This window comes from Ovis canadensis, chromosome 6 (assembly GCF_042477335.2).
Source record: "Ovis canadensis isolate MfBH-ARS-UI-01 breed Bighorn chromosome 6, ARS-UI_OviCan_v2, whole genome shotgun sequence".
NCBI classification, from domain to species: domain Eukaryota; kingdom Metazoa; phylum Chordata; class Mammalia; order Artiodactyla; family Bovidae; genus Ovis; species Ovis canadensis.
In genome coordinates this window covers 28,753,010-28,780,741 of record NC_091250.1, presented here as the reverse complement: position 1 = coordinate 28,780,741, position 27,732 = coordinate 28,753,010, and the positions used below count along the sequence as shown (strand labels likewise).

At 35.4% G+C, this 27,732-nt stretch overlaps 1 protein-coding gene across 7 annotated transcripts in view; it reads left to right on the top strand.

Annotated features, from left to right (window-relative positions):
* The window catches only part of ANK2 (ankyrin 2), a 699,882-nt gene that overhangs the window by 196,278 nt on the left and 475,872 nt on the right, over nucleotides 1-27,732 (top strand). For 5 of the 7 annotated variants that reach the window (XM_069593452.1, XM_069593466.1, XM_069593470.1 and 2 more), the window contains exon 2: nucleotides 3,449-3,509. The exons of the other annotated variants lie outside the window; for them this stretch is intronic. In XM_069593452.1, the coding sequence (XP_069449553.1) occupies nucleotides 3,489-3,509 (21 nt within the window). In that variant the 5' untranslated portion in view covers nucleotides 3,449-3,488. The remainder of the gene's footprint in view (nucleotides 1-3,448; nucleotides 3,510-27,732) is intronic. 7 annotated transcript variants of the gene reach the window in all.

Sequence of the window (27,732 nt, the reverse complement as noted above, 5' to 3'; positions counted from 1 at the left end):
AAGGAGATCTGAGTCAGGTTAAGGGAGCCATCAATGGGTGGTGAGGTATTGTGGGGGCAACCACCATCACCCTCAGGTTAGACCTGAAAGGCTAAAGTGTGGAAACTGTGTTACTTGAATGCAGAATGGAATCTGTTGAATCTGATGGAATCTGTTGATGCTAGAAAAATGCAGCTCTTTCTGGATGTCAAAGTAGGGAGGGAACATGAAGAATACATATGTTAATATCTCACCGATTCCGCTTTGGGATCTGTTGCTGGAGCATTGTACTGAGCAAACACAAATGGAAGTCAGCTGGTAGGAGAGCTTGTGAGACACACTGTGGGGTCAGCCTCATAGAATGAGGGAAGGGTAGAGAAGAAGAGTGAACAGATGGGAGCTCAGGGGTGCCTAGGAAATAACCAGTGCAAGCAGTTATTTCTTTTTTTAATAAGTTTAAAAACAATGAATTATCTTGAGATAAAATATGGAGACAGGAAAAGGAGATAAACTTTTCTAAGTATGTAAAGAGGAATAGCAAGGAATTTGGTCTGTTTGTAGGATGGGTAAAGGGAATTAATGATAATGTTGGAAAAGGTATTTTGAATCAGATAGATGATAAGTGGTTTTAATGACAGTTTCAGCATTATGGGCATTATTCTGTGGATTTTAAAATTAATTAGAAAAGGTGTATTCTTGATCATTTCAATTAAAAAGAAATCTGTAGACTATTATGGAAACCCAGATATTAGTAGGAAAAAGTAATGAAAACAGAAGATAGGACAGAGAGCATTGTCAGCGTAGAGAGAACACTGACTTAGGACCAATGTCAGTTGATTTATTCTAGGCATCAGTGTTAACTGTTACCATGAACTTGTTCAGTATAGACTCTGACCTCATTCCTCATGGAAAGAGGTGTTTCACATGGCTATTGTGAATTTAAAAAAGTAAAAATATATAAAATGCCTGGGATTAGGTCTAGATGCAGTCTTCTGTTATCGGATGATGATACCCACCAGTTTTTGAGTGTAAAATTTATGCCAGGTGCATACTATCTCCTGTGTCTAAGCCCCCAACTAACCTCATTTCAGGAGGAGAACTCAGGCTCAGAGTTACGCCATTTGCAAAGGGCCTATTGTCAGCAAGTGGCCAAGTCAGACCTTGAGACTGGACCAATAAGATCCCAAAGCCAGGCTCTTGCTATTAAATCACAGTTCCCATGCTTTGGCCTTTTCTCCCATAAGGCACATATGCACTTAAAGTAGCTTTCCGAAAAAAGCCAAACCACATAATTGTGTAGTAAGTTTTATCTGAAAATCTGATCAGTTAAAATGATTTAGGTTGGTACTTATAGGCTCCTAATGAAAAGGTATAAAATGTTTGAATATTATGTGGGAGGCAGCATAGTTTATAAGGGATAAAATATTTGAATATTGTGTGGGAGGCAACGTAGTTTATAACTGGAAGGACCACTAAAATCAAAGGCTGCTTTGGAGATGCATCTCAGTAAGTCATGTTAATTGTCCTCATTGTCATGAACTCCAGATTGGTCTGAATACCTTTGTCTAATTATATTAACTTCTCTAATGGGAATACTCAGGAAGAACTTGTGAATTTTTCTTATGGTTTTAAAAGCTGTGATGTAATTAGAGAAATGTTAAAATTTTTGAGGAGCCAATAAACTTTCTAAAGAGAATAAACACAAAAGTATATGAGATAATAGTAGTAATGTATATCAAGGAGAAAATGTAATGAGAAAGAAGTTCTTTTTGGAAATAGCAAGAAAAAGTATTAAGTAATTCAGAATCAGCTTAGCAAAGGGTGTGCCTGGACTATGCAAAGAATACTGAAACTCTTTTGGGAGATGAAAATAAGGGATGGATCACATGGCAAATAATTGTTAGGATGTCAGTTCTTATCAAGTCTGTTTATAGACTGAATGCAGTCCTAATAAGCCTAGTTGGAATTTAAGGACTTTAACTCTCAACAAATTGGCACTACACTTCAGTTGGAAAAGACACAGGCATGAATCAGTTCAGTTCAGTTCAGTCGCTCAGATGTGTCTGACTCTTTGCGACCCTATGAATCGCAGCACGCCCTATGAATCCTATGAATCCATCACCAACTCCCAGAGTTCACTCAGACTCACGTCCATCGAGTCCGTGATGCCATCCAGCCATCTTATCTTCTGTCGTCCCCTTCTCCTCCTGCCCCCAACCCCTCCCAGCATAAGAGTCTTTTCCAATGAGTCAACTCTTTGCATGAGGTGGCCAAAGTACTGGAGTTTCAGCTTTAGCATCAGTCCTTCCAAAGAACACCCAGGGCTGATCTCCTTCAGAATGGACTGGTTGGATGTCCTTGCAGTCCAAGGGACTCTCAAGAGTCTTCTCCAGCACCACAGTTCAAAAGCATCAGTTCTTTGGTGCTCAGCTTTCTTCACAGTCCAACTCTCACATCCATACATGACCACTGGAAAAACCATAGCCTTGACTAGACGGACCTTTGTTGGGAAAGTAATGTCTCTGCTTTTCAATATGCTATCTTGAAACAATAATAGAGAAGGATGTATCGTACCTGATGTAGGGACACGTAAATCAGCAAAAGTTAGGACCAAAGTGAAAAGAAATTGAAAAATGTGTATACACACATACTGAAATGATAATTTATGGAAATTTGACAAAAATTTTTCATTAGGATAATGACTATTGAAACAGCACTGCAGTGCACACACTTGCAGATGTTAAAATGACGTGTATGAACGGTAGATACAAACATGGGGAATAGTTATAAGTGTAAATTACAGGTAAAAAACGAATACAATATTTTGTAATTATAGTGTATTATATGTTCTCAATTTAAAGAAGAACATATTCATGCCTGTTTGAATGAATATCTGTTTAAATGAGTACTTATTCACATTTGTAGGTTTAAAAGAGAAAGAACGTGAATAAATAAACCTGTTGACTTTAGTAGTGGAATAAGAATGATTTTTGTTGTTACTAAAATTGTCCTATTGTTTTTATAATGTTTTAACAACTTACTTAGAAGTTTTAATATAGGTTATGTAAACTTTCATATAGACTGTGCCTAAAGCATCAGCGGAAGCATATTGGCTAAATAATGTTTGTCATACTAAATGTGAACCAATAAAAAACAATTTGGAAGTATGAACACAGAATTTAATTTTGCTCTCAATTATCTTGACCATCTCAAATCTACTAATGTCACTTAAAGTTCTTTATAATTAGATGAACATTTTCATAATTTTTAAAATTTGTTTTGCTTACTTTTCTGAGCTCTTGGAAGATTTACATATTTTTGGCTGCTCTTTCATATTTCTAATAGAGTGCGATTTTCTTAGTAACAGGTTTATCAATGTCTGCGACAAAACTTATTAGAAATGTGAAAGCTGTTCCTTAAGATAAATTGATATGATTTCAGACTGATGTTTTCTTTTTTGTTCTTTTAGGTAAGTAACTGAACAGGGACATGAAGATCTGACATTTCAAATGACAACCATGTTGCAAAAGGTACTTTTGGTGTTTTTAATATTACTGTGGAAGGAATGCTATAAAAAGACACAGAGGTTGAAATGCATAAGTTCTATTTTGGTCAAGATTTGTGTGTGTGTGTGTGTGTGTGTGTGTGTAAATAGATTTAAAGGTCTTCCCAGGTGACACAGTGGTAAAGAATCCGCCTGCCAATTCAGGAGACCCAGGTTTGATCCCTGAGTTAGGAAGATCCCTTGGAGTAGAAAATGCCAACCCACTCCACTATTCTTGCCTGGAAAATTCCATGGACAGAGGAAGCTAGCCATGGGGTTGCAAAGAGTAGGACACAACTGAGCATGCATCCCAATGCAAAACAGATTTAAAGATGTTATAGTTTTAATAATTTAAACATTTAAATTATGGGAAATGCAATATGATAGGGCTTTTCTTTCTGAGTCTGGGAAATTATTGTTAGTATTATTTAGGATTGGAAAGATAAGTAAATTGATCACTTTATCTCATATTCATTGGTAGAATGAGGGAGATGGTGGAAAGAAATTAGATACAATGGACAAAGTGAATACATTGGGATTTGTGCATCAAAATTGTCTGTTTTTCTCCAAAGGATTGTGGTTTGTTTTCTGTGATCAAAAAATTATCTTCAGAATTGCTCATAAAATTGATTGCTCTAAGTTTGTTAGTAAGGCAATTTGATTTTGGATAATTCAAACAGATTGCGTCAGTGTGGAGAATTTTCCAGATTCTGTTACATGAAAAAGATTTTTAATAGAGGAAGAAAGAAATAATGCACTTAAAGAAATAATAGACTATAAAACTTAAATATCTGTCACATTTGTGATTTGGGGAAATCCAATTCCTTTTTGAAGTTATGAACCTTGTTTAGAAGAATTTCTTTATTTTCAAGAAGGAATCTTTAAAATATTACAGAAACCATGATGTCTGGTTACAAGGGAAACAATTGCATTAGGAACTATTAGATGAGCTGTGTGACTGCATCAGTGTTGGCAATTATGCACAGATCTGTGACATTTAGATGCAATGAAGCATGTATTGTCCCTTTATACTAAATTAAAAATTCATTCCAGTGAATAGAAGATATATGAGAATACTAAAAGAGGAGAAATTAGCTTAATGTCTGTATAAAACCACAATTTATAAAACTTTTTAGTTTTGCTGAAGGACCTTACAAAACCCAGGGCAAGTGCTCTGAAGAGGCTTAATTTGAAGCAAAGTTTAAAAAAAGTTAGGGAAATAGCTTTACATCAAAAAGTTTATTCTTTTCCAATGATGATTGTTTAATTAGCAAGAATTTTCTCTACTTTGTGGCTATTTTTTGAATGTCAAATGAGAACCAGGCAACTTTATTAATACTGATAATAAGAGAGCCCTAATTAGCTTGGGCTATTTTTAGACAAGGCAGCTATTACCCTGTCTTATTATATTAATATATTATGATACAATTTGCTTCACTCGAAATACCAGTGATATTTCCAAGCATAAATGCTAAGCTGGCAGTTGGATAGATAGATGAGTCTTAGAAACTCAGAGCAGAGATCTATGGTAGATTTTGGAAACCATGGTCTCACAGTTGGTAACTAAGACTGTGGGAATAAATGAGACCAATTTAGTAGAGATTATAGTGTGATGAAGAACAGAGGACCAGTTCCAATCCTTGAAGAAAAGGAGAGAATGATGAGACAGGTCAAGGAAGATGAAGACTTCAATAAACCCACTGGAATTTTCCACATAAATGTCCTTAGTGACTTTGGCAAAGGGGAATTTTGGGGGAATGGTGGGGGCATATGCCATACTGGAGTGGTTTCGAGAACAAATGTGAGGTAAGGAGATAAAGTTGGCAAGGAGATAGTTCTTATGAAAATTTTGTCTGTGAATAAAAGTAAAGAAAATCCAGTAGCTGGAATGGGATGGTGGGACGATAGAGTTTCAAACGTGTTTTAATGTTACTGGGACAGTGGAGAGAAGGGGATGGATTTAAGGTGTGGGAAGGAAGGGAGGGAGGGAGAAGCGGTGCAGGAAGGGGGACTCCCCGTATCTGATGGGAGGAGCCCCTCACGTACCTAGGGCAGTGGCAGCAGAATGTGAACAGACACGGACAGGCTGATAGGTTTGATAGAGGAAGTTTAGGGGAGTGTCAGCAAACATTTCTGTTTTCTCCATCGTTAGGGTGTGGCCAGAGTAGTTAATAGTGATTTGAGGAAAGAAGAAAAGTTTGAAGTAGTGTTCGTGGAGAAAGGGAGAGGGAACATTGCATTGGGTTGGTATCAATGACTGAAATTTGTAGTATGGTCAAATTCCCTAAATTTTATCAGTGGACTAAAGCTTCCAATCTGTTTACAATTCTCAACTGACCACTGTAGATCATGACAAGCCTTAAGGTGGTGGTAGGAAGATTTATTTAAATCTAATATATAATGACCTCCTCCCAAAGAATTAAAATAGAGCCATATTTGAAGACATGGACCTAAGTGTGGTGTTTTCCCTTAACTTGCATGAACAAATGTGTGTTTATAAGTGAACTATATGTTGAGTATTTCTTCCTAAAAATCAGAAATCTAAGATATTCAGCTTGTAGAAAAGGGATAAAAGAAGTTGTTGAGTCTTTTCTCAGGTACTCATTTTTGGTGTGTGTCTCCTAAGGATGGTGTTTTTATGGCAAAATTTAAGAACACTGTTTGACCAGGTGATTTTTTTTTTTTAATCCAAAACTTTTGTCTTGTGTGCCATGACTGGAGAGAGCCTGCTGTCTGAAGCTACTTAGGCACCGCTGTCTGAAGCCACTCAGGCGTGTTCTTCCTACTCTGGCCTGGGTCCTCTGCACGGTAGAGTTAGACTGTGAAAGTATTAAACAGGCCCAAAGATGAAAAACTTCAGTTTGTTGACTTTGAATTGGGAGTATGTTAATATATCCATTTAATGAGAAAACTCTAAACTTCTATTTCCCATTTTGGTTCTTTTGAGTGTTTACTTGAGAGTGTAGAGATTTTTATAAAACTCGAAAGAGCTCTAGTTGAGGGACTGTCAAATGTTGTTTTAGCTGCAAAACCACATTGAAAAATAAAATCTGTGTAAATAAAGATAAAAAGAGAAGTATTCTGGTTCCAGTAGGCATGGGGGACCTGAACCCAATTGCTCTGGTCACCTCTTTCCCTTCCTTCTTCATCCACTTTTGTGTAAATCCCCTGAGACATCACCATTGACCATTGTTTGAAAAATTGCACTTGTTTGAAGTGGAACATTGTTTGAAAGTTACAATTCTAGGTAGTCTCCACAACCATACTGAATTTCACTAAAATATAAAGTTCTTAAGATAAACTAACTGTGACTTTAATATAATTTTTCTCTCTCCAACAGGCAGGTTAGTGTTTACTTGGACTTTTTTGCTTTGTTAGTGCATAATTATCTTATATTGGTAACTTTAGTGATAATAGATACTGATTTTGGCCAAGGAAACTCCATAAAAAACATTGCTATATATGTGCAAATCTGGAGTTTGAAAAGCCAGGCACTTAGTTTAAAAGTTTGTACATGGGGAGCCTTTTACTAAGTTCAGGAGTGGTCATCAAAAGATGGACATAGGACTATGGCAGGGAGGATTTAACTGCCTTGATCTTGAGCAGCCATGAAAGTATGTGATACAAGTTATAAAGATGTTGTTCTGTTAGGATGTGACTTTATCTAGGGCTGACAGTATTCATAGAAATAGAATGGGATGTTTTAAAGAAAATAATAATAACCTTTTGGGAACTAGAGCATGGATAAGGTAGATACAGGGAATGGTCAAAAGAAAGCTAAATTAGTGTATGTAGAACTTGCTAATAGAGTCATAAAGTCAAACTAATATGCAACAGTGTTGAACATGTGAACAAACAGTATTTGTGCCACATGCTATTTCAAATTGTACACTTCAGTTATTTTTGATAGTTATAGCACCTGAATGAGGTAAATATTATAACTTGATTTTGTATTTGATGAGTCTCCCAGAGGTTAAGCAGTTTGTCCAACTCACACAGTAAATGACCAGCAAGTGTAGTGGAGTCAAAATTGAGATCCAGATCATTCCACCACCACATGGCCTATTGAAGTCAGACTCAACAGCCAGCTGGGATTAGAAGTAACTGAAGTGAAAACAATGTCCTCACTGTTGAGACACAGCAAGAAGACGGCTTGTCCTCCACACCGGAGTGCTTCTCAGGAAGTTAGGCATCTCCACTAGCTCACCAAGAAAGAAGTGACTCTAACAGTCCAATGAGGATTTTTGTCCTTGGAATCTACTGTCTTTCTCATTGCCTCCAGACAGTCCTTCCTCTAAATACTGTGGTGATTAGAGGACTGTCTCTTCACGGCTCAGGTCACTTGGGGCTTTATGCCACCAACAACTTTCAATAGTGAGTTCAGATGGGAAGAACTCTGAGTGGCGCAGGACTCCCCGTGGTGTCCCTGACTTGAGAGTCTGTCCATCGATGGTGAGAGCTTTGTCTTTTTATTCCAGAATTCATTTCCTGGGGAAGGAAAAAGAGCTCAGCTCTGGGTTGTGCCCTGACATCTTTCATTCAAGTGTTGATCCTTGAATCACACACTGGGATCTGTATCTCCTAGTATGTGAAATCTTGTTCTGGCTATACAGAAGCAAGTAGCAAAAGGAAATAGCAATCGAAAAGTTAACTATGATATCATGTGAGCCAGAGATAAAATTTACAATCTTGAGTTTTCAAAAGGCTTTTCAAGACTTGTTTAAAATGTGTAGGGTTACTGGGAGAACGTAGCAAAGACTGATAAACTTCTGAGATGTTAGGGGATAGAATTCCCTGCATTGATACGATTATTGATGATGTGTGATTTTGTTTGCCTGTGATACCAAATTTTTTATACTTAAGTGGTTCCAATTCCTTTTGTATAAATCAAATATAATATTTGAGACTTTGCTACAGTGCTGGAATATTGACCCTTTGTTCTGATCAGTAACTATGATATAATTTGCTTTAATTTAGAAAACTCAAACTCTTAAGCTCTGTATCTTCTGGAATACTTTTTTCTTGGAGAATGTATGTAATTAGGAGTAATGATAGAATTAGACTTGTTCATATTAATCCCCTAGAGTGTTACTAAGCATCAAATCAGTGTGGCAGCTTCCTAGATGCTCTCTCCCTCTCCCCACCCCCTCCCCTCGCTGGCTAAATTTAATAGATATATAATCTTTGTATTACTGGAATTGTATTTTACATACATTCTTACAACTGAAGAATTTTGTCCTTTTGTTTTATACTATTTCCTATTTTATTTTGGTTTTGGTTAAATCTATTTACAGTTGGCAGAAAATCCCTTTTTCTGTCCTCACTGTGAAAGAAGGGGAATATGAAAACTCAGTAAACCAAAGTACTACTGATTTTTCTGAAAGAAAAGAAGAGACTTTGGTGGGGGCGAGAATGGGTTCACTCCATGACAAGGTTTCTGGGAACTAATCAGTCCCCACGTCTGTGGTTAGTTTATGTGCAACGCAACCATGGAGAAAGGATTGATATCTGGTATAATGAACAAAGCTCTCATGAGCTAATTGATTACTTTTTTCCAAGCAAAATTTGCCTCCCCTACCCCCACAGTTCCTTCATTTAATTTGTATAAATTATTCTAGCTGTGCTAATAATTCTTTATTACAGTTACTATATTGATCACGTAATCAGGGGCACAACAGTAAAATTTGTGTTATCTTTTTTATCAACCATATTCTCTAGTTTTTAAAATTTTGTAAACAAAGGAACAATAGAGTAAGCATGTTTGTCTTGGAGAAGTTGGAGAACTTTTTTTTTTAAATCACAAACTGATATGAATCACAGCGATCTACAGTGTCTGAATCCACATGCTTAAGGGCAAAGGATATGAGGAAAGCAGGATCTTCCCCTTCAGTGGACTAAAGCTGGAAATCCTGATCTCACAGCAAAGATCACGCCCTTCTCAGCATGCATCTGGCCCTTTTCGTTTTGCTTTCATCAGCTGGAGCTGCTCAGTGGTGCAAAGAAAACATTATAAAATGATTACAGCTTTTAGAAGTGCTTCTGAACTCTTCAAATAATGGTAAGAGTTGCAAATCTTATAGGAAGAGCCTATCATAGAAAAGCGTTATTCAACTCCACAGGGAATGGTGAATGCCAGATAGTGAGAGCTGCTCTAAAGTGAAATACTTACAAGAAGGGGATACTGAAGTGTGCTTTGTTGAAAAGCTTACAGGGAACAAATGTGTGTTTCATTGCACGTCTAAACCTAGTGTCTGTAAAGGGTGTCTGTGGCCGCCAGCAGAGGGAGAGTGAAATTTTGCAGATGGATAAAAGAACTTTCAGCAGCCTAGCTTAGTTCTTTGGCAAAAATCCAGTGCACTGGGAATTCTCCAGCAAAATGGGTTGAACTTGGCAGATCTGGAAATGTGCATTTTTCTACTCAGAATAATCAGGCAAACATAAACTTCCAGAGGAACTAATTATCTTTTGTCTCTTTTACCTTAGAAAGAGGGTAATATTTGGAAGACAATTAACTCCTAAGAGGTTTTAGAAGCAACATTTGCAAAATGTTGAAAGAAAAATCTATATTTAACCTTTATCAAAATATTTTTAATACCCATTTATGCTCTTTAAATAGTTTATCATAATTAACAGAAGCCCAAGTCGTATGGTTTCTAATTTGAAGACATTTATTTGCTCTTTGCCGTTTTACCCCAAAATTCTATTTCATTATCATTTGTTTTCTTGCTGTTTATTGCTTTAGTTTCATTGTTATGAAACCAGTGCCATCATTTCTCTAAGTATGTATCTGTATGAAACAAATCCTGTTTACATGACAGAAAAACAAGTTATAAAAGAGTTGTTGTTCAGTCACTTAGTCATGTCCGACTCTTTGTGACCCTGAGGACTGCAGCTCGCCAGGCCTCCCTGTCCATCACCAGCTCCCGGAGCTTGTTCAAACTCATGTCCGTTGAATCGGTGATGGCCTCCAACCATCTCATCCTCTGTCATCCCTTTCTCCTCCTGCCTTCTATCTGTCCCAGCATCAGGGTCTTTTCCAGTGAGTCGGCTTTTCACATCAGGTGGCCAAAGTATTGGAGCTTCAGCTTCAGCATCAGGCCTTCCAATGACTAATCTCATTATGAAAGAGTAGAATGAGTTTACTCCAAAGAATATTTTCTAGAAAATGTTGGCATAATGAAAATGTGTCACACACACACATATATATAAATATTAACATACAGAATATACTTTATAGTATATGTGTTTGTGTGAAAATATATGAGATGGGTGATGACATGGTCTTTCAGAACAAATTATTATAGCAATTTAAAGTAATCTGATACAAGTGTTTTAAATTCAATATACATATTTTAAGTTTTTTTTTAATCATACAGAATTAAATCATACAAAACAGTAGAAAGGACTGACTTATTTGAAATGTAAATCTTTGATTTTCACATTTCATAGAATTTTTAGTTACAGTTGGGATATTACAAAATATTTAATGTGGTTAAATTATAGGCATATTTAAAGAGAACATACATTTTTAAGAATGGATGGTGGATGAAAAGTTGTTAAAATAAAATGAATAAATTCATGTATTCTGAGGTGAAAAGATGGCCAAAGTAGAAAAAAAGAAAAATGAAAGAAAAGAAAGTTTTGTAATGCTATGCTTGAATCGATTGCTGTGCCTGGCCACAGTAAATATCTGAAGGACACCAAACTGTTAATGGTGGCTGCCTTTGGTAAATAAGACTCTGTCAGTGGACATGGAAATTTTAATAAATAGATTCTGTATTGTTTGGATCTTCTTTCAATGAGTGTTTATTAATACATATATATTCAAATATACGTACACACACCTATATATATATATATTTAAGAAAATATGTATATATTTTAAGAGGAATAACATAGTGGAAAGACTACTAGTCCTGACTTTGTAATTGAGTGTGTAACCATTAAAAAAAGTAAATAGATTTTCTTATTTTGATATTATTATTTTCTCTTAATATTTTATGATTATCAAGAGAATCATGGATAAGGAAGAGAAGATTAACTATTTTATTGTTAAATAAGGTCACTGACAGGTAGAAAATATAGCAATTCTATTTAGATAATTAGTCTAAGAACTTTGCAATTAGTGTAGAGTTATGATGGTGTCAAGAGAGTAGCACTGAAATAAAATTGTTTCTATTTGTAAATGTTACTCTGAATGAAAGTAATGAAACTGGAGAGTTGCAAAAACGTCATGTGATAGAGAAGATTATCTGTGATAGAGTGACAAAATTCATCATTAGCCATTGCTAGTGAGTGGGAAAATAATTAGCATCTAGCTTTTTTCCCTCATAACATGTGTAGAGTTTTGGTTTGGGTCCATTAGTTTCACTTACTATAAATCTACATTAAAATTCCATATGGTCTGATAATGAATACATCTAGGAAAGCATATTAGGGAAAAAATGTACTAGACTGAATATTCATTAAAGTCTCAAAGGTTTCTTCCAGATCTATACTTTTCTGATATAATAAGTCAATAAAGGGTTGGAACAAGATGCACTACACAGGCCCAGGTTACCTATGTCACAGTGAAAGAACTAATATTAGCTTGTCGTCAGAACTACATAGTTGTTCCCATCTATTGTTGCTGGTTCATCCCACTGTAACTATCCATATTATCTGATACCACTCGAATAGTGCCATTTAAATATTGCCTGAATAACAAATATTTATATAATATAAAATATTTCAGTAAAATAATCAGTCATCAGCACTTCAGCATCTTTTTGCAGTACAATTTTTTGGCAAAATGAAGCTCATTGTAAAAATCTTTTGACCAGTATAATTCCTCTCCTTTTGAATCGGTAAAGTTATTATCATTCCTACTTTCTGAGCAAAGTAACTAAGATACTGAGAAAAAAGATTTGCTCAATATAATAATTCTTAATAAAAGGTTTTTAAAATGAATATGATCTCTGCCATTCTAAAAACAAACAAGGTGAAAAGGAGGGATAGGAGAAATGGAGGGAATGAGAGAGTGTATCATATGAGTACTTTGTCAAGTCCAGATCTACCCCTTTTAAATGGAATACTTTAATGCTGAAAATTGATTTTAGCTTGTACTTTTAAATTATTTTCCTAAAACATTGTTTTTGATCAGGGTTAATTTGAATAATACCTTTGGAAGAGTGCATATTCTTGAATTTTCCCAGTTAGACTTTCAAATTTGTAAGTAATTCCAACACCTTGAATTCTCTAAATGTTTCAAAACTCTCATATCCTTTATTCTCTTCATCTGTATTGTTCTTATCTGTAAACATGTTAGACTTGTACAGATGTAGGTGTTTTTATTTAGTAGCTTGAAAGCTCTGCTTGGAAACTAGAGAAGTTGTAGTGTAAGGCTTAATAAACATGGTGCAGTTTGCTATGAAATTTAGATGTAATAACATCTTCAAGATATGTTTTCTGTATTTATGTTTTCTTATATTAGGGAACTTTTCACAGATACTATTCTGTGTTCTTTTCAATGGAAATGTTTTATTGCAGTAGTAGCTGACATCTTTAGTACTTACTCGCTGCTAAGGACCTCAGGCACATGTTACTTTGAGGTAGATTCTTATACTCATCTTGTAGAAGTGGAAACCAAGGCTTAGCCTGGCTGTATAGCTTGTTTGGATAACATCAGTTGTGGCATAGCTAGGCTTCAAATCCACATCTGTCTCGAACATAAATATAATAATGAAACATCCATTTGTGTAGCACTTACTAACCACATCCAGTCGATGATAGAATTAACGTAGTTATGTGATGGCATACAGTTTCTAACATGAACTACAATCTGATTCCACGCTTGCTTACTGTTGTTTCTGTAACCTGAGGGGGAAAACACCCCAGCTTATGCGTGTTCAGATTGAGAGGCAGTGGCACCTGTTGTTTCCTGTAAGTTAGAGCTTATAAGGGTCTTACAGAGCAGTCCAACCCCTGTTATCTTTAACATTCAAATCCCTAACTCACAGTTGAAATGATAGTCTAGGAAGAACATAATAATGTTTCTTCTGTTGGAGGCAAGATCTGTTGAGGATACATGAAGGAACATGTAAATTTGAAGATGTGAATCCTATTTTTAGAAAGCTTAATGCAACGCTGGATTAATGATAATGGTAATCACTGGGGCTTCTGAGGCTGAGTCTCAGTGACTGCTAGTTTCTTCTGAATAGTTAAAGAAATTACATCTAGACTAAAGGGTGTGACTAAATTTAGTGTCTTTTCCCAAGATAATAAGTCTATGACTTTTAGTGAATTGAATTGAGCTAAAAAATTAGATTTTGATTTCTTTTCTAGTTATTATTGCTCTTTCGATTTCCTGGTTTGTTTTCTAGAGAAAGCTGAAGAGCAGGAGTCTTGTCCATTTTCTTAACCTCAGGATTCTCAGTGCCTAGGAGCTCATGATGGAGCTTGGTAATCATATTGGGATAAACAAACGGCAAATGGCAAACTAGATTGAAATAAATCTTTGCCAAGAACAGATTTGACAGGAAAATTAGACTCCGAACAGATTTTTCTTAAAAGAATAAGTTAAAATTGTCAAGCATAATATAGGATGGAGTTTATCTTGAATAATAATTTTGAGTTTTAAAAACTGATAACAATATAGTATAGATTATTTTTCAGTTTGTGTTAGGTTTTGGTCTTGCATTTGCTTTCATGATGTAGGCTTTGCAGTTTTGCTTCTGGGCACATGACTTTGCTTAGTATAATTACTAAGTCTAAGTGTACTTAGTATAACTTAATGTAACATTTGGCTGTGTATATATCCTTAGCTGCTCATTCGCGTCTGACTCTTTGAGACCCCATGGAATGTAACCTGGAGAGGTTTCTCTGTCCATGTGGATTCTCCAGGCAAGAATACTGGGGTGGGTTGTCACTCCAGGGGATCTTCCCAATTGAGGGATTGCACCCAGGTCTCCTGCATTGCAGGTGGATTCTTTACTGTCTGAGCCACCAGGGAAGCCCAAACATTTGCCTATTAGCACAGAATTTTGTACCCAGGCCATCAAAATTAGCACATGGAAATTTTTTCCTTTCATGTATACTTTTTAGTGTTTTTAATTAATATTTAGCTTCTGCATTGAGAAAAACTGATGTATGACTTTCATTAAGATAAAAAAGTTGTTCAACTGTCCAATAAATATATTTGTTTTAGAGATCAAGCGATACTTTTGGTTGGTGGATTCTAAATGTTACAATTCCTGAATTAATAAAGCAAGCACATGAGTCTGTGGAATTTTTGTGTTCCAATGTGATTTGATGAGGAAATGGGCTAATATTAATATCTAATAGTTTATGGACGTAGGTAATACAAATCTGCCTTTGATTTTATTATTGAAAGTTAATGCACTAAATGTAATATTGCATATTTACCACTGAGCAGGACTCTGAACCTCAGTAATGGAAACTTTGAAAAGTGGGGTCATTTATTGAAAACTATAGTTATGAAGCAGAGGAAATTGATATATAAAAACTTGATGAATAGCCAGTGCATAAATTAAAATTTCTACCTTCAATCTATTAAGTATACAAGTATTTCAATGAAATATATGTAGTTTATGTATATTTTATAGGAATTTGGTGATGAGAGTAAAAGTATCAGCTTTCTGCTAAGCCTGTGCTCTCTGTATAGTCTTATGGGACAGAGAGTACTGTAATGGTCAAGGCCGTGTCACTTTCAGATCTCCCATTCCCAGCACCGGGTCTGACACATTAAAAAGGTAAAAAACTAAAATCTCAATACGCATTTGTCAGATAAGTGAGTAAACGAACATATGTGAGAATATCTTCAACCATTATAATAGCATCAGGATTTCCATTCAGTGTATTTGAATGAATAATTCAATGATCAAATTACATATTTCCTTACTATATATTAATACAAAGTAATGTTATAGCACTTTAGTGGAACTAAGATGACTTAAACAGGGCTCTGCTTTTAAGGAACTTATAATCATGAAGGAGATATACAGGAACAACTTAAATTCCAATTCCATAAATGCTGTGGGAGCAGAGAAGAGGGAAGCCTTAAGCGAAGGACAGTGGATATTTCAGAGGAAAGGAAAAGCGTTTGCAAAGGCACAGGAATATGAAGAAAATGCCAGTTCCAGAATAGCAAGTGATTCAGAACAGTGAGTCCTCGGGGCCTATGGACAGGGTAAGTTTGAATAGAGGGCCCAAGAGTCACACAGCTGCTTTCAGCTACCATCTTTCTGCACAGCACCAAACACCACGTAAAAAAGAACTAAAAGTCTCTTTACTGATAGCTCTCTTGGATATAAGCTACATTTAACATCCAGTTCTATAAGCTTTTGATGCTACTGCTTCTAATGTTATTTCTCATTCTCCTATTTGAGATGTTGCTTCATGACGTTCGATATAACGCATCCTGTGCCCCACCACCAACGCTGCCATGAGTGGCATCCCTGCTGTTGGTACTAACTGTAGGAGGTAAAATTATAAAAAAGATGGGCTTAGATCACAGGGGACCTGTTTTCCATGTTGAGGGTCTGGTGAGAAAGAGGTAGCATTAGCAATAAACTTCAGCTGTTTGGTTGTTATGATGCATTATAAGATGGCATAGATCTCAGTGAATCCATCATGGTTTTGTATTGAATCCTTACTTTGTAGGATCAGGAACTAAGTTTGTTAGGACATCAAGAGTAAATCTCTTAGGGGTGAATTTCATGTTAACTGAACTCACAGAATGTGATATCTAAAACAGGATTCCACTATATTTTTACAGCTTTGGAATAGTGCTAACATGAGTTTGATATTCTGACTACAAGCAAATGAAATTATATGGGTGTCAAATATTTACAGAAGATTTTTCCATAAGCATGAGACTAGAGGAAGAGGAAGATACTTATATAATTTAATTGTCAGGGGCATTAGCCTAGTATCCCAAGACACCATCTGCATAAAAGCGTTATCTGGCTAGTAGGGTAGGCGTGCAGGTGACCTGGGGTCCCTGCATCACTTTCCTTGCTTGGACTGGCACTGTCCACGTGTTTCTTCTTTGACTCTGCTTTACCTGTGAGGCCACCATTGCCCAGACCCTCCTCTGGTCAGAGCATTCTCCTGATTAGCAGTGTATTCAGGAGATAAATGGGTTTTATTTCATGGGCCATCTCCAGCTGATTGGAAGTTGCTATCTGGAGCTGTCTTGAGAAGGACTTGGAGACTCAGACAAGCTTAGAGGACTAGAGTGCCTGGAAGATTGTGATTGAAGAATGTTCTGGGCTCCAGGAGGGGAGGGTAGAGATAATTCACTATATTTTCTTTCTCTGCATGAATAATTCATATTAGGTACTGGTACCTGAAAGAGCATAAGCAGAAAAGTGACCTCATCACATTTTCCTTTAAGGAGGAACCAAGATAATGCAGTTGCCTCCCCAGTTTTGATGTACCCAGTATCACTGAGAGTAAGCTACTTGGGAATGGGTAAGCTACTTGGGAATAGCCAAGGGAAATCGCAGAAATATCTAACCTTGGAGACTAGTTTTCTATAGTTGCCTTCATCATGATGGCATTTGTTGTCCAAGTGAATACTGTTTTTCCTATATGAAGAATAAGGAAAAACATATTAAAAAATATTGGCTTTGTTGAGCAAAGCTGAGGGCCTTTTCATAGAGGCAGCACTCCTCAGTTTAGTGGGAAATTCTTGCTTAATTCTGAGTAATGGTTAACTGAAAGGCAAGCCCATCATACTTCATGGCCTAAATCTACTGGTGCCTTTTAATTTGAACACTGCTAGGTATTATTCATGCCGTTCCGCTAAGTGCTTTTAATGCTCTCTCCCTCACTCCCATGTCCACATCTGAGGATTTATAGTTTTGTTTGTTGCTTTATTTTATTAGTAAGTGGACTCAGTTTGATAAAGCACTACCTAATTGATAAAGAGGGTCGTTTTCATCTGTTTTGCTGTAGGCAGAATTAGGCAGTCCCTGACTGTAGCATGAGTTGAGGGCACATCTCACTAACTATGTTGAGACTTTCATGAGCAGCTTTTTTTTTTTTCCAGACATAGACTTTTTAATGACTTGAGTCTCATTTATCTGTTAAAGAGTATTTTTGTATATGAGGCACCTGGCTTAGGGATATAATTTATTGTAAGACATGGTGTTTTTGCAAGTAACTACCAACTAGTAGACTTGGGCCTTTTATGATCCAGAACTCTTTTTGTTTTTTGTTGTTTTTAGTTGATGAGCCAGACATCATAATTGATGCCCTTTTTTTTTTTTTTCCCAAAATATTTGTATGTAGTTTTGGCTGCACTGGGTCTTGGTTGCTGCGTGGGCTTTCTCTAGTCGCAGTGAGCAGGGGCTCCTCTTCACTGTGGCACACAGGCTTTCCGTTGCTGTGGCTTTTGTTGCATAGCAGGGGTTGTAGGACACAGACTTCACAGGCTCAATAGTTGGGGTACACAGGCCTCGTCGCTTTGCAGCATGTGGGATCTTCCTGGTTCAGGGATCAAGCCCATGCCTCCTGCTTTGGCAAGCAAGTTCTTTACCACTGAGCCACCGGGGAAGCCCTAATTGATGCTTTTTATGTGCTAGACACATAGAAGATACCAGAAGGTATACTAGCATCTTCCATTCATCCGCTGATGGACTAGGTCGTTCCCAAGTCTTGGCTATTGTGAATAGTGCAGCTAGGACAGTAGGGGTACATGTATCTTTTCAAAATTACAGTTTTGTTTGGTATATGCATGGAAGTGGGGTTGCTGGGTCATATGGCAACTCTATTTTTCATTTTTTGGGGAACCTCCATACTGTTTTCCATAGTTGCGGCACCAACTTATATTCCTACCCGTAGTGTAGGAGGGATCCCTTTTCTTCTCACTCTTCATCATTTGTTATTTGTAGACTTTGTAACAATGGCCATTCTCATTAGTGTGAGGTGATTCCTCATTGCAGTTTTTTTAAAAATTAAATTAATTTTTTAAAATAGTTAATTTTAAAATTCTTATTTTGTAACAGCCGATTAAGTGTTGTGGTAGTTCCAGGTGAACAGTAAAGGGACTCAGACAGACATATACATGTATGCATTCTCCCCCAAACCCTGCTTCTATCCAGGCTGGCATGTAACATTGAGCAGAATTCCATCTGCTATACAATAGGTATTTGTTGTTTATTCATTTTTAGTATAGCAGTATGTACATGATCTGATTTGCATTTCTCTAATAATTATTGATATTGAGCATTTTTTCATGTGAGAAGCATCTTTTGTATTAAATGATAGCAGCTATATGGAAGTGTAGTTTATACTTCCATTAACTTTAGTCAGAGTTCATTTATCACAGATCTTTTTCTTTATAGGTATTAACTATACTTTTAGAAAAACATGATATTTTAAAAAAAACATGATATTTTAAATAGAAACTTAACATGAGAAGTCATTAATTGTCATTATGTTGATTGAAATCCAACCTTTCAAGTGAGGAAATAATTAGTTTATTTCATGAAAGCCAATAGAAGATAATTGATGTAACTAATTTGGATATATATTATATTATTTTTAATTTTCCTAAATCCTAAGAATTTGAGTTGCATAGAGTTTTTAATAGTCTCTTTATTTTTCCTAAGACAAATGGAATAAGTGCATTATTTTGCTAAATAGCAAGCAGAAAACACATAAGCCAGCATTTTGCTCATACTTCTGTAATGGGAAAGAACCTTTTATTTGCTTTAGTCATATTAAGTGTCTTGCTAATGCTTGAAAATGTAAGTGGAGCCAAACTAAAGTTCTAGTTGGGAAATGAGAAAAGTGAATTTTAATTGCATGAAAATGTTTGCCATCAATGAAAATTGAATGTCTTAATGAAAAAGTTATTTTGTCTAGAAAACAATAAATATAGTTTTAATTAATGAATATATCAATCTGCTTATAGTATTTTCTCATGCAGATATTAATAAAATTTATTATATTTTAGAGTAGATAATAATAATATTATAGGATTTTAGTTCTCCTAGAAAAGACCCTTATAGATCATTCAGTCCAGTCATCTTATTTTAAGTGCATTAGAAGTGGAGGTTCTCCACTGGGCTAGCTAGTCGCAATGCTAGGTTTAGAGCTCACATCTCCCGTCTCTAACCTCAGAATGTTGTTCCTCACTCAGTGCTGCCTCTGATTATGGTATATAATATCGATTAAACCTTTTATATGACACAAAATCAGTCTGCATTTCTAATGTTGAGGAGACTCAACTCACTTTTCTTTCCTCGAATATTTGTAAAATACATTATGTCTTGGCAACAACTCCTGAAATGGTGTCAGGTGAGAGACGTGATCTCATGACATTTGAGTCAGAAATGTCAATGTATACATACACCTTCCCACACTCAAACAAAATGTGTTCCCTATGGAAAAGCAATTAGCTAAGAAATGGTAAATGTTTCAAAGATATTACACACATATCAGAGGATATAGAATGTAGCACTAAAGATTTGTTTTTTTATTAAGAGCTATGCTTTTAAAATCTGAACAAAATAAAGCAATCTCAATGAGTTTTGATTACAGATATACATTATTTTCAGTTATGAATAGTAATTTCAGCTTGAATATTTTATATTCTCTTGGAATTTTGAAAGATTTACCACAATGGTTATAAATAATGTGCAGACTGGCACAGAGAAGCCAGTTATTGCTTACCTTCTTCATAGATACAATGTGTATAGATTTTGATAATACAAAGATGGTCTTTGATAATCAAAGATGGTCTGTTCTTTTTTATTTAATTGAATCGTCATGTTTACTCCGTAGACTTGCTTTAATTCTGACTATGCCTTATTGCACACATACATACTTAAGGTTAAAGAATTTTCCTTCTACCTTCTCTCGCTTTCTGTTCAGGGTTGCTTTAAATGCCAAATATAAAATTGTTAAATTTTACATTTAACATGCAACCTTTAATCAAAACTTTGGCTTGAATAGCTTAGGGATGTCTGGTTAAGAAATATTCAGACAGTCTTCTTTATTTAAATACATCACGTTATCAGAGTGTTTTTAATGGTGATTAGCCCAAATGAATAATTCTAAGTATTGCCTTCTTATGTGAAAATTTTCTGCTTTAGGTTTCTTTTTTTTTATAGTCACTATTATATGCTCTGATTCAGAGTTAAGTAAGGTGCCTTGAGAAATATGAGATACCATTTCTCTCTAATTTTTATTAGTTTTTTTAAGAGCGACTTTAAATACAATTCCACATTTTTACATTTCTATTTGTTCCTGTGTTTAAATGTTTGTGGCCATGGCAACTAACAAGAATTTATTACTTGTTTCTTGTAAAATGTCCAACAGCATGATCTCCTATGTATAGTGCTTAGAATGCACAGCAATTCAGCTCTGGGTCTCTTGTCCTTGTGTACATCTGCCTGGGGACTATTATCTGACACACAGCGGAGGGAATAGAAGTCTGGTCTGGAAGCTGGAAGACTAGTTCCAGCTGCAGCGCTGTTTAATATTGTGGCCTTGAACACCTGACCCACATGTTTAGGCCTCAGTTTCCTAAATTGTTAAATAAAGGTGTAGGGCTGGATGATGGAAGAAATGCGAAGGGCAATCCCTGTGGGAAGGGGAGACATCTCACTGTTCACCAACCCAGGGGAAGCTCTCCAAACCCCCTATTTTGGGGATGTTTTTGGAACTTCATCATGTCGTATGATTCTTCATGAACTCCATTTTCAGCCCCTCTCCCTTCTCTGGAGAATGGGGGATGGTGGAGCTGAAAATAACAAGCTTCTAAACAAGGCTTGGTGTTTCTGCGGATCTGCCGCCATCCGGGATCTCACTAAGACTTACCTTTTTAGAACAAAAGGCACTCCTGTCTCACAGGGAAATTCCAACTAGTGTCAGAAACTGGGGCCAAAGATAAACTATTAGAACAGAAAGATTATCTTTTTCAGTCCTTGTTATTTACATGGATTTTAGGCTCTCTGTGCCAGGAACCAGCGAGAGACCAATATATATATATTTTTTCTATTATCTTAAACACCATAGTGCCTATTGATTAAAGTGTGTTTGACTTGGAAATACTTGAGATCGTAGCAAAAACTGCTCAGTCTGGTATGATAGATTCAGAGATGGGGTGAATCACTTATTTTGAGCAAAGTTTTTGTAAAGAGATTACTTAAAGTTTCAAAAAGGTCTTAAAGTTTAATGCTGACTTAATACATTAACCGGTTCAGACAGCTCAATATCAATGTCACATTTTAGTTAAGTATGGCCAAACTCTGAAAAAACAGCTGTAATTAAAAATGACTGTCTAATACTTATTGTCACTGACATCAGCCTAGCAAAACTTAAGATACAGAAGCGGAGGCAACAGAGTTACTTTTGCTTGCTTCTCTTTTTTCTAGTATTATAAAAGATAACTTGTTTTTAACGTTCCTTTTAAAAAAGAAAACTTACATAATGCTAGGATTATTTTTCTAACTTCAAAGAAAATAATACTTTGAATTTGTTGTTAGAAAAGCATAGATTTAAATGTCATCGCCAGATAAGTATTAATAGTTTCAAAATGGAGGTCTGGTTTTTCATTAACCAATATATTCTATTGGACTTATTCTATTTTTGGCATTTTTGTATTTTGACATATAATAGTGCTAGAGTCTAAGCCAATCCCACTTAACACATTAATACTAAACTAGAGATTAGAGAAATGAAATTCATTTCTATTCCAATACTTTAAATAATTCCTATAGAAGATAATAATGAAGACTTTTTAAGAATGTCTTTAATGTTGTTGCTTCTTTGCCTTTCCAAATAAAATGCTCAAGCGATCGCTTTGGTAGAGAGTGTTGTATGTTGTAGGTACTTAAACTGCTAACTGAAATATTAAACTCTATAGTATGGAACTCTATAGTATAGTTTTGGAAGCTGATTATTAGGCTAATTGTTGCCATTTTGTTTTAAATGAGTGTTGGGCCAATAAAATGCTAACAAATAGCAAGCTCAAGTTGTAGATGAAGTTGGGGGAAAATAACATGAACTAGATATTTTTTTAAATAAAAAAGATTGTGTTTTGCAAATATGAATTAACTATTAAGTAAAAAAAGTGCATGACTGCTCTAAAATTAGAATGTTTATTTTAAATACTCCTAAGGGCCAAGTGCTGAGATTGGAACAAAATGCGAACCAAAGTATTAATATTAAGTCATCTCTTGAGTAAAGTTGTAAAAAAAAAAAAGAATTGGTCACTTTTTCTATGTTGTTGAGGCATTTTAGATATTGAAATAGAGAGGAATGAGGATTTGGAAAGAAATACAATGCAACGCCCAAATTCTTGGAATTTGACTCAAACCAAAAGGAAATCATCTCTGAAATTTAGCACAAATTTAAAAATAATGGTTCTTCCAGTTGCGATGCACTGTCACACCTCTGTTTTAATGACCTCAAAGATACTTCTATAAGTCTTGGTGTGAAAAACTAAGCGATGATATGTAAAAATGTTTTTTCCTATATAGTTAATTTATTTTTTAAAGAATCTTTTTCCCAATTTATTAAGAAATATTTGACATACATCACTGTGTAAATTTAAGGCATCCAGCATGATGGTTTGATTTACGTACAATGCAAAATGATTACCGCAATAGATTCAGTTAACCTCTATCTCATATAGATACAATAAAAACAGAATGAAGAAAAAAAGGGAAAAATTCTTCCTATGATAAGATCTCTTATAATTTGCTTTCTTAACAATTTTCCTATGTCTAGAAGGCAGTGGCACCCCACTCCAGTACTCTTGCCTGGAATATCCCATGGACGGAGGAGCCTGGTAGGCTGCAGTCCATGGGGTTGCTAACAGTCAGACATGACTGAGCGACTTCACTTTCACTCTTGCACTTTCATGCATTGGAGAGGGAAATGGCAACCCACTCCAGTGTTCTTGCCTGGAGAATCCCAGGGACGGGGGAGCCTGGTGGGCTGCTGTCAATGGGGTCACACAGAGTCGGACACGACTGAAGTGACTTAGTAGCAGCAGCAGCAGCTTATAGCAGTGTTAGCTCTAATCATCATTGTACATTATATCCTTGTGCTTATTTATCTTCTAACTGGAAGTTTGTAACTTTGACCAACTTCCTCTAATTTTCCCTCACTACATCCTACATGTCTGGTATCCAGAAGTCGGATCTCTTTTTCTATGAGGTTATTATTATTTTTTAAATTCCACATGTTAGTGAGATCATACAGTGTTATCTTTCTCTGTCTGATTTATTTCACTTATCGTAATGCCTTCAAGGTCCATGTGGTAGCAAATTCTTATTTTCTTTACGGTCGAATGAGATTCCGTTGTATTTATTTGTGCTGCAGTTTCTTTATTCATTCGCACTGATGGATGCTTAGGATGTTTCCGTAGCTTGGCTGTTGAAAATAATGCTGCAGTAAACCGAGGGGTGCAGGTATCTTTTAGACTTAGTGTTGGTGTTTCTTTTGAACATATTCTCGGAAGTGGACTTGCTGAATCATATGGAAGTTATGTTTATAATTTCTGAGGATCCTTCATACTGTTCTCCACAACGGCTGCACCAGTTTTCAACAACAGTGTGCAGTGGTTTCCCTTTTCTCTACATCCATGCCAGCAATTGTTATCTTTTGTTTTTCTGATGATGTCCAGTCGAACAGGTATGAGATGGTGTCTCATAATGGTTTCTGTTTTTATAAAAATGATTTTTAAATTAATTAAAAACTATATACTGATATTTTAAAGCGATGAGCTCCTTAGATTTCTTGAAACATCTCCAGAAAATTCAAGTAGTTTATCCATGGATGACACTTAGTTTTAGATGACTAGTGTGTAATATGGATAATGCTTGTTGAGAAAAGAGCTTTTTAAAAGCTGATTTACTATTTTATTATGACTCCAAATTAAAAATGATCATATATTTAATAATAAAGTGAAGTCGCTCACTCGTGTCCGACTCTTTGCGACCCCATGGACTGTAGCCTACCAGGCTCCTCTGTCCATGGGATTTTGCAGTCAAGAGTACTGGAGTCGGGTGCCATTTCTTTCTCCAGGGGATCTTCCCAAGGAAATTGTTAAATAAATTATGGTTTATCTTTATCCATGAAATGGAGTATTATGCATCCATTCTTAAAGTATCTTTTAAAAGAAAAGTTAATGACATAAAAATGCTCATTATTTATTACTTTTAAAATTCAGGATGAAAAAAATGCATCCAATATGCCCTCAACTATATTTTTCATATGCATGAAAACATACAAAAGAAATATGTATGTAAATAGTGGTTTTATTGGATACTTATCATTTTTCTTCAACTTTTTAATTTCAAATTTTCTTAGGATGAACACATTATTTTTTAAATTGCAAACTGCATTTTTTAAAGCTTATTTATTCCAAATCTTATTTCAAGCCACAGTGGTGAAATAATCATTATCAATAGTATATGTTAAAAGCTAGGTATTTTTCTGAAATGTGTGGGGGAAAAGCAACAGTGAATGCAAAAATACCTTTGTGAGCCTGAAACTGGGATCAGTTGCTTCAGCTCACCTCTCAGATTAGCAGTCATGATCTTAGAAGAATAACATTCATATGTTTCTATCTGCCATGGGAAATTATATGACATTTTTCCATTAATACAGAAAATATATCTGCCTAATGTAGGTTCCATTGCTTATATGAATTATGTTCTGAAAGAAAAATTGCACATGGTTGGAAGAAAATAATAGCTTAATTCTGGCAAATCCCCACCAAGATGAACCTGGCATAGTCCTCCTAATACATAATGATAGTGATAGTAAGTAACTCAAAGAAATTCTTAATTAATAAAATCTGATGGTGCAAATATCCTGTAAACATTTTAGGGTTTTATTACCTGAGTGTAATAAACTTGGAAGAACTTTGAGAGGTTATTCAGAAGAGTTAGCTGGTACAGAATATAAAATTAATTAAAGTTGTAGAGCATGGCATAAGTTTCTTTCCTGGGCTTCTCTGGTAAGCAGCACATTTATCTACTGTTGACTATAATTACGATAGTTACAGGAGAAAATTTGTAGTGATCATGAAAAGAAAATACAGTGATACTTTGCTTTTAATAGGATAGTTGCAACTGAAGTCAGCCATTAGTTTGTGTTCTGGACTCCCGCACAACAAGTTCAGAACTAACTTCTTTGAACTTTTTCTTTTCCGTCGATTAACAGTGTGTCTTTCCTGTGGTCACACATCAGGATCATTAAAAAAGTCCAGAGACTTGGATCCTATGCCTGGAGAACCGGCTCCAGTAGATTTCAGTAGGATCAGAGTGACTATATTTAAACAAAACGAAACAGAAAATCTCCTCTAGTCATTTTGAAGTGTAGCCTAGATCAGGAATGACTGGGCTGTATGTGCAGATCATTGAGAATATGAAGAAGTAAGACGTCCACGCGTCCTCAAAATTGTTTACTCTCTGAAAGAGTTCAGAGTCTACTCTTTAAAATAGGTAAATACTTATTTTTTCTAATAGAAACTATTATCTTTCTTTCATGAGCACTCATCCCGCATATTGATAGTTTTTATGTCTATTGTCTGAGGTTCTACCGTGCCAGGAATACAGTGACAGAGAACAGGCTGATTGATTCAACTATGTCAGAATAAATTGTCAAAGATCTGAAATGGGCAGGAGAGATTTCTGGGTGTCTGTTCAGTGAAGTGGTAGGTGTTATCAAGGAGACCTTCCTAGAATTATCTGATGTTGTAAGGCTTTGCGTATTTAATTCTCTTTCCAGGCCATTTTATAACTTTGTAGAGGTAGAAGTTAATTTGTAGAAAGCTGATAGGAATGCAAATGATTCTTTTCCTTAAAAATGCTGAAAGACTTTGTCCAGTTTGAATATGATTAATTTCTGTTTTATATAAAAGATAATCCAAAACAATGTTTTTGTGTCAAAAAGGATAGCAACCAGTTTTGTATATGCCAGCCAATTATCTCAGCACTTAATGTACATAGCGACCCATGTGTAAGTCTGTTCTTCAGATTCTCCTCTGAACCAGTTTTACTGATCTTGTCATTAATTAGATACATAAAATCTGACATGTATCATCAAATATTTGAATGATAGTTATGATTTTACCTTTTCAAAAATGATGCTTTCTCAACTGTAAATCCTCGCATGACTTAGATTTGCCTTTGGAAAGGATTTCCTATCAGAAATATTTCTATACCTGCTGCTCTTCCAAGTGGTGGCTGTTTTCTCACTTAATCACTACTTGGGACTGGCGTTGGAGATAGAATATATATCTTTCTTGCCTATCACTGCTTCTTTCATAAGCTGAGACGAGTCTGTCTCTGATATCACACAGAAAAAATTCTCAAAATCATCTACCTTGTCATTTTCTAAAAATCTATTCTGGCAGATTTATTGACAAAAAAATCAACCATCCTGCAGCTTTTAATTACATCATAATCATTCTTACCTCTTTTGCTAAGCTATAGTCATAAACCCCATTGTATTCACTAGAGAAACTTTCCATGCTCCCATGGCAATAAGCAAAATATGTCAAAGCTATATGTAAGTTGTAATTATTTCTTTGACCTGTTGTGTGGAGATGTGACTTTGCTTTTGAAACAATTCAAAGATCCTCTCTTGCTTTCCAGACCAGTAAACTTTCTCATACCAAATGATCAGAGCCATTATAAGGCTATCTCTAGATATTTTTCATGTTTAATTAAGAAAGTCTCTGCTGTGCTATTAGCCTATAAAATGTATAAGCATTTTCTGATTTTCTACTTGTCTTATTGGTTCATTTTATCTTAAAAAATAAAATAAATTAATATGTACACTTTGGGAAATATCAGGAAAAATTTTGCTGAAGAATAGAATCACCTGTGACAACATGTTTAAGTTTTGAAATAATAAGTATAGCTGCATTTTTAACTAGTGCAAATATAGAGAAAATAATAATACATTGGAATTCACAATAAAACAGTTGCTGTGGGGTGTTTTTTTGAATTAGCTTTTGCAATAATTATAATTGATAGGAGGAAGTGTCTTATTTTCCTAAGCTGATGCAGTTAGGAAGTGTTTTAAATAGAAAAAGAATATATTCTGAAGTCATTAGCACTTACAATAGAAAACACAAATGACACTATGAGATATTTCCATTATCAATCATAAAAATGTACATTTTTCTTAAAACATCTAAGGTAGAATATTTTGGAATAGTAACTGTTACGGAC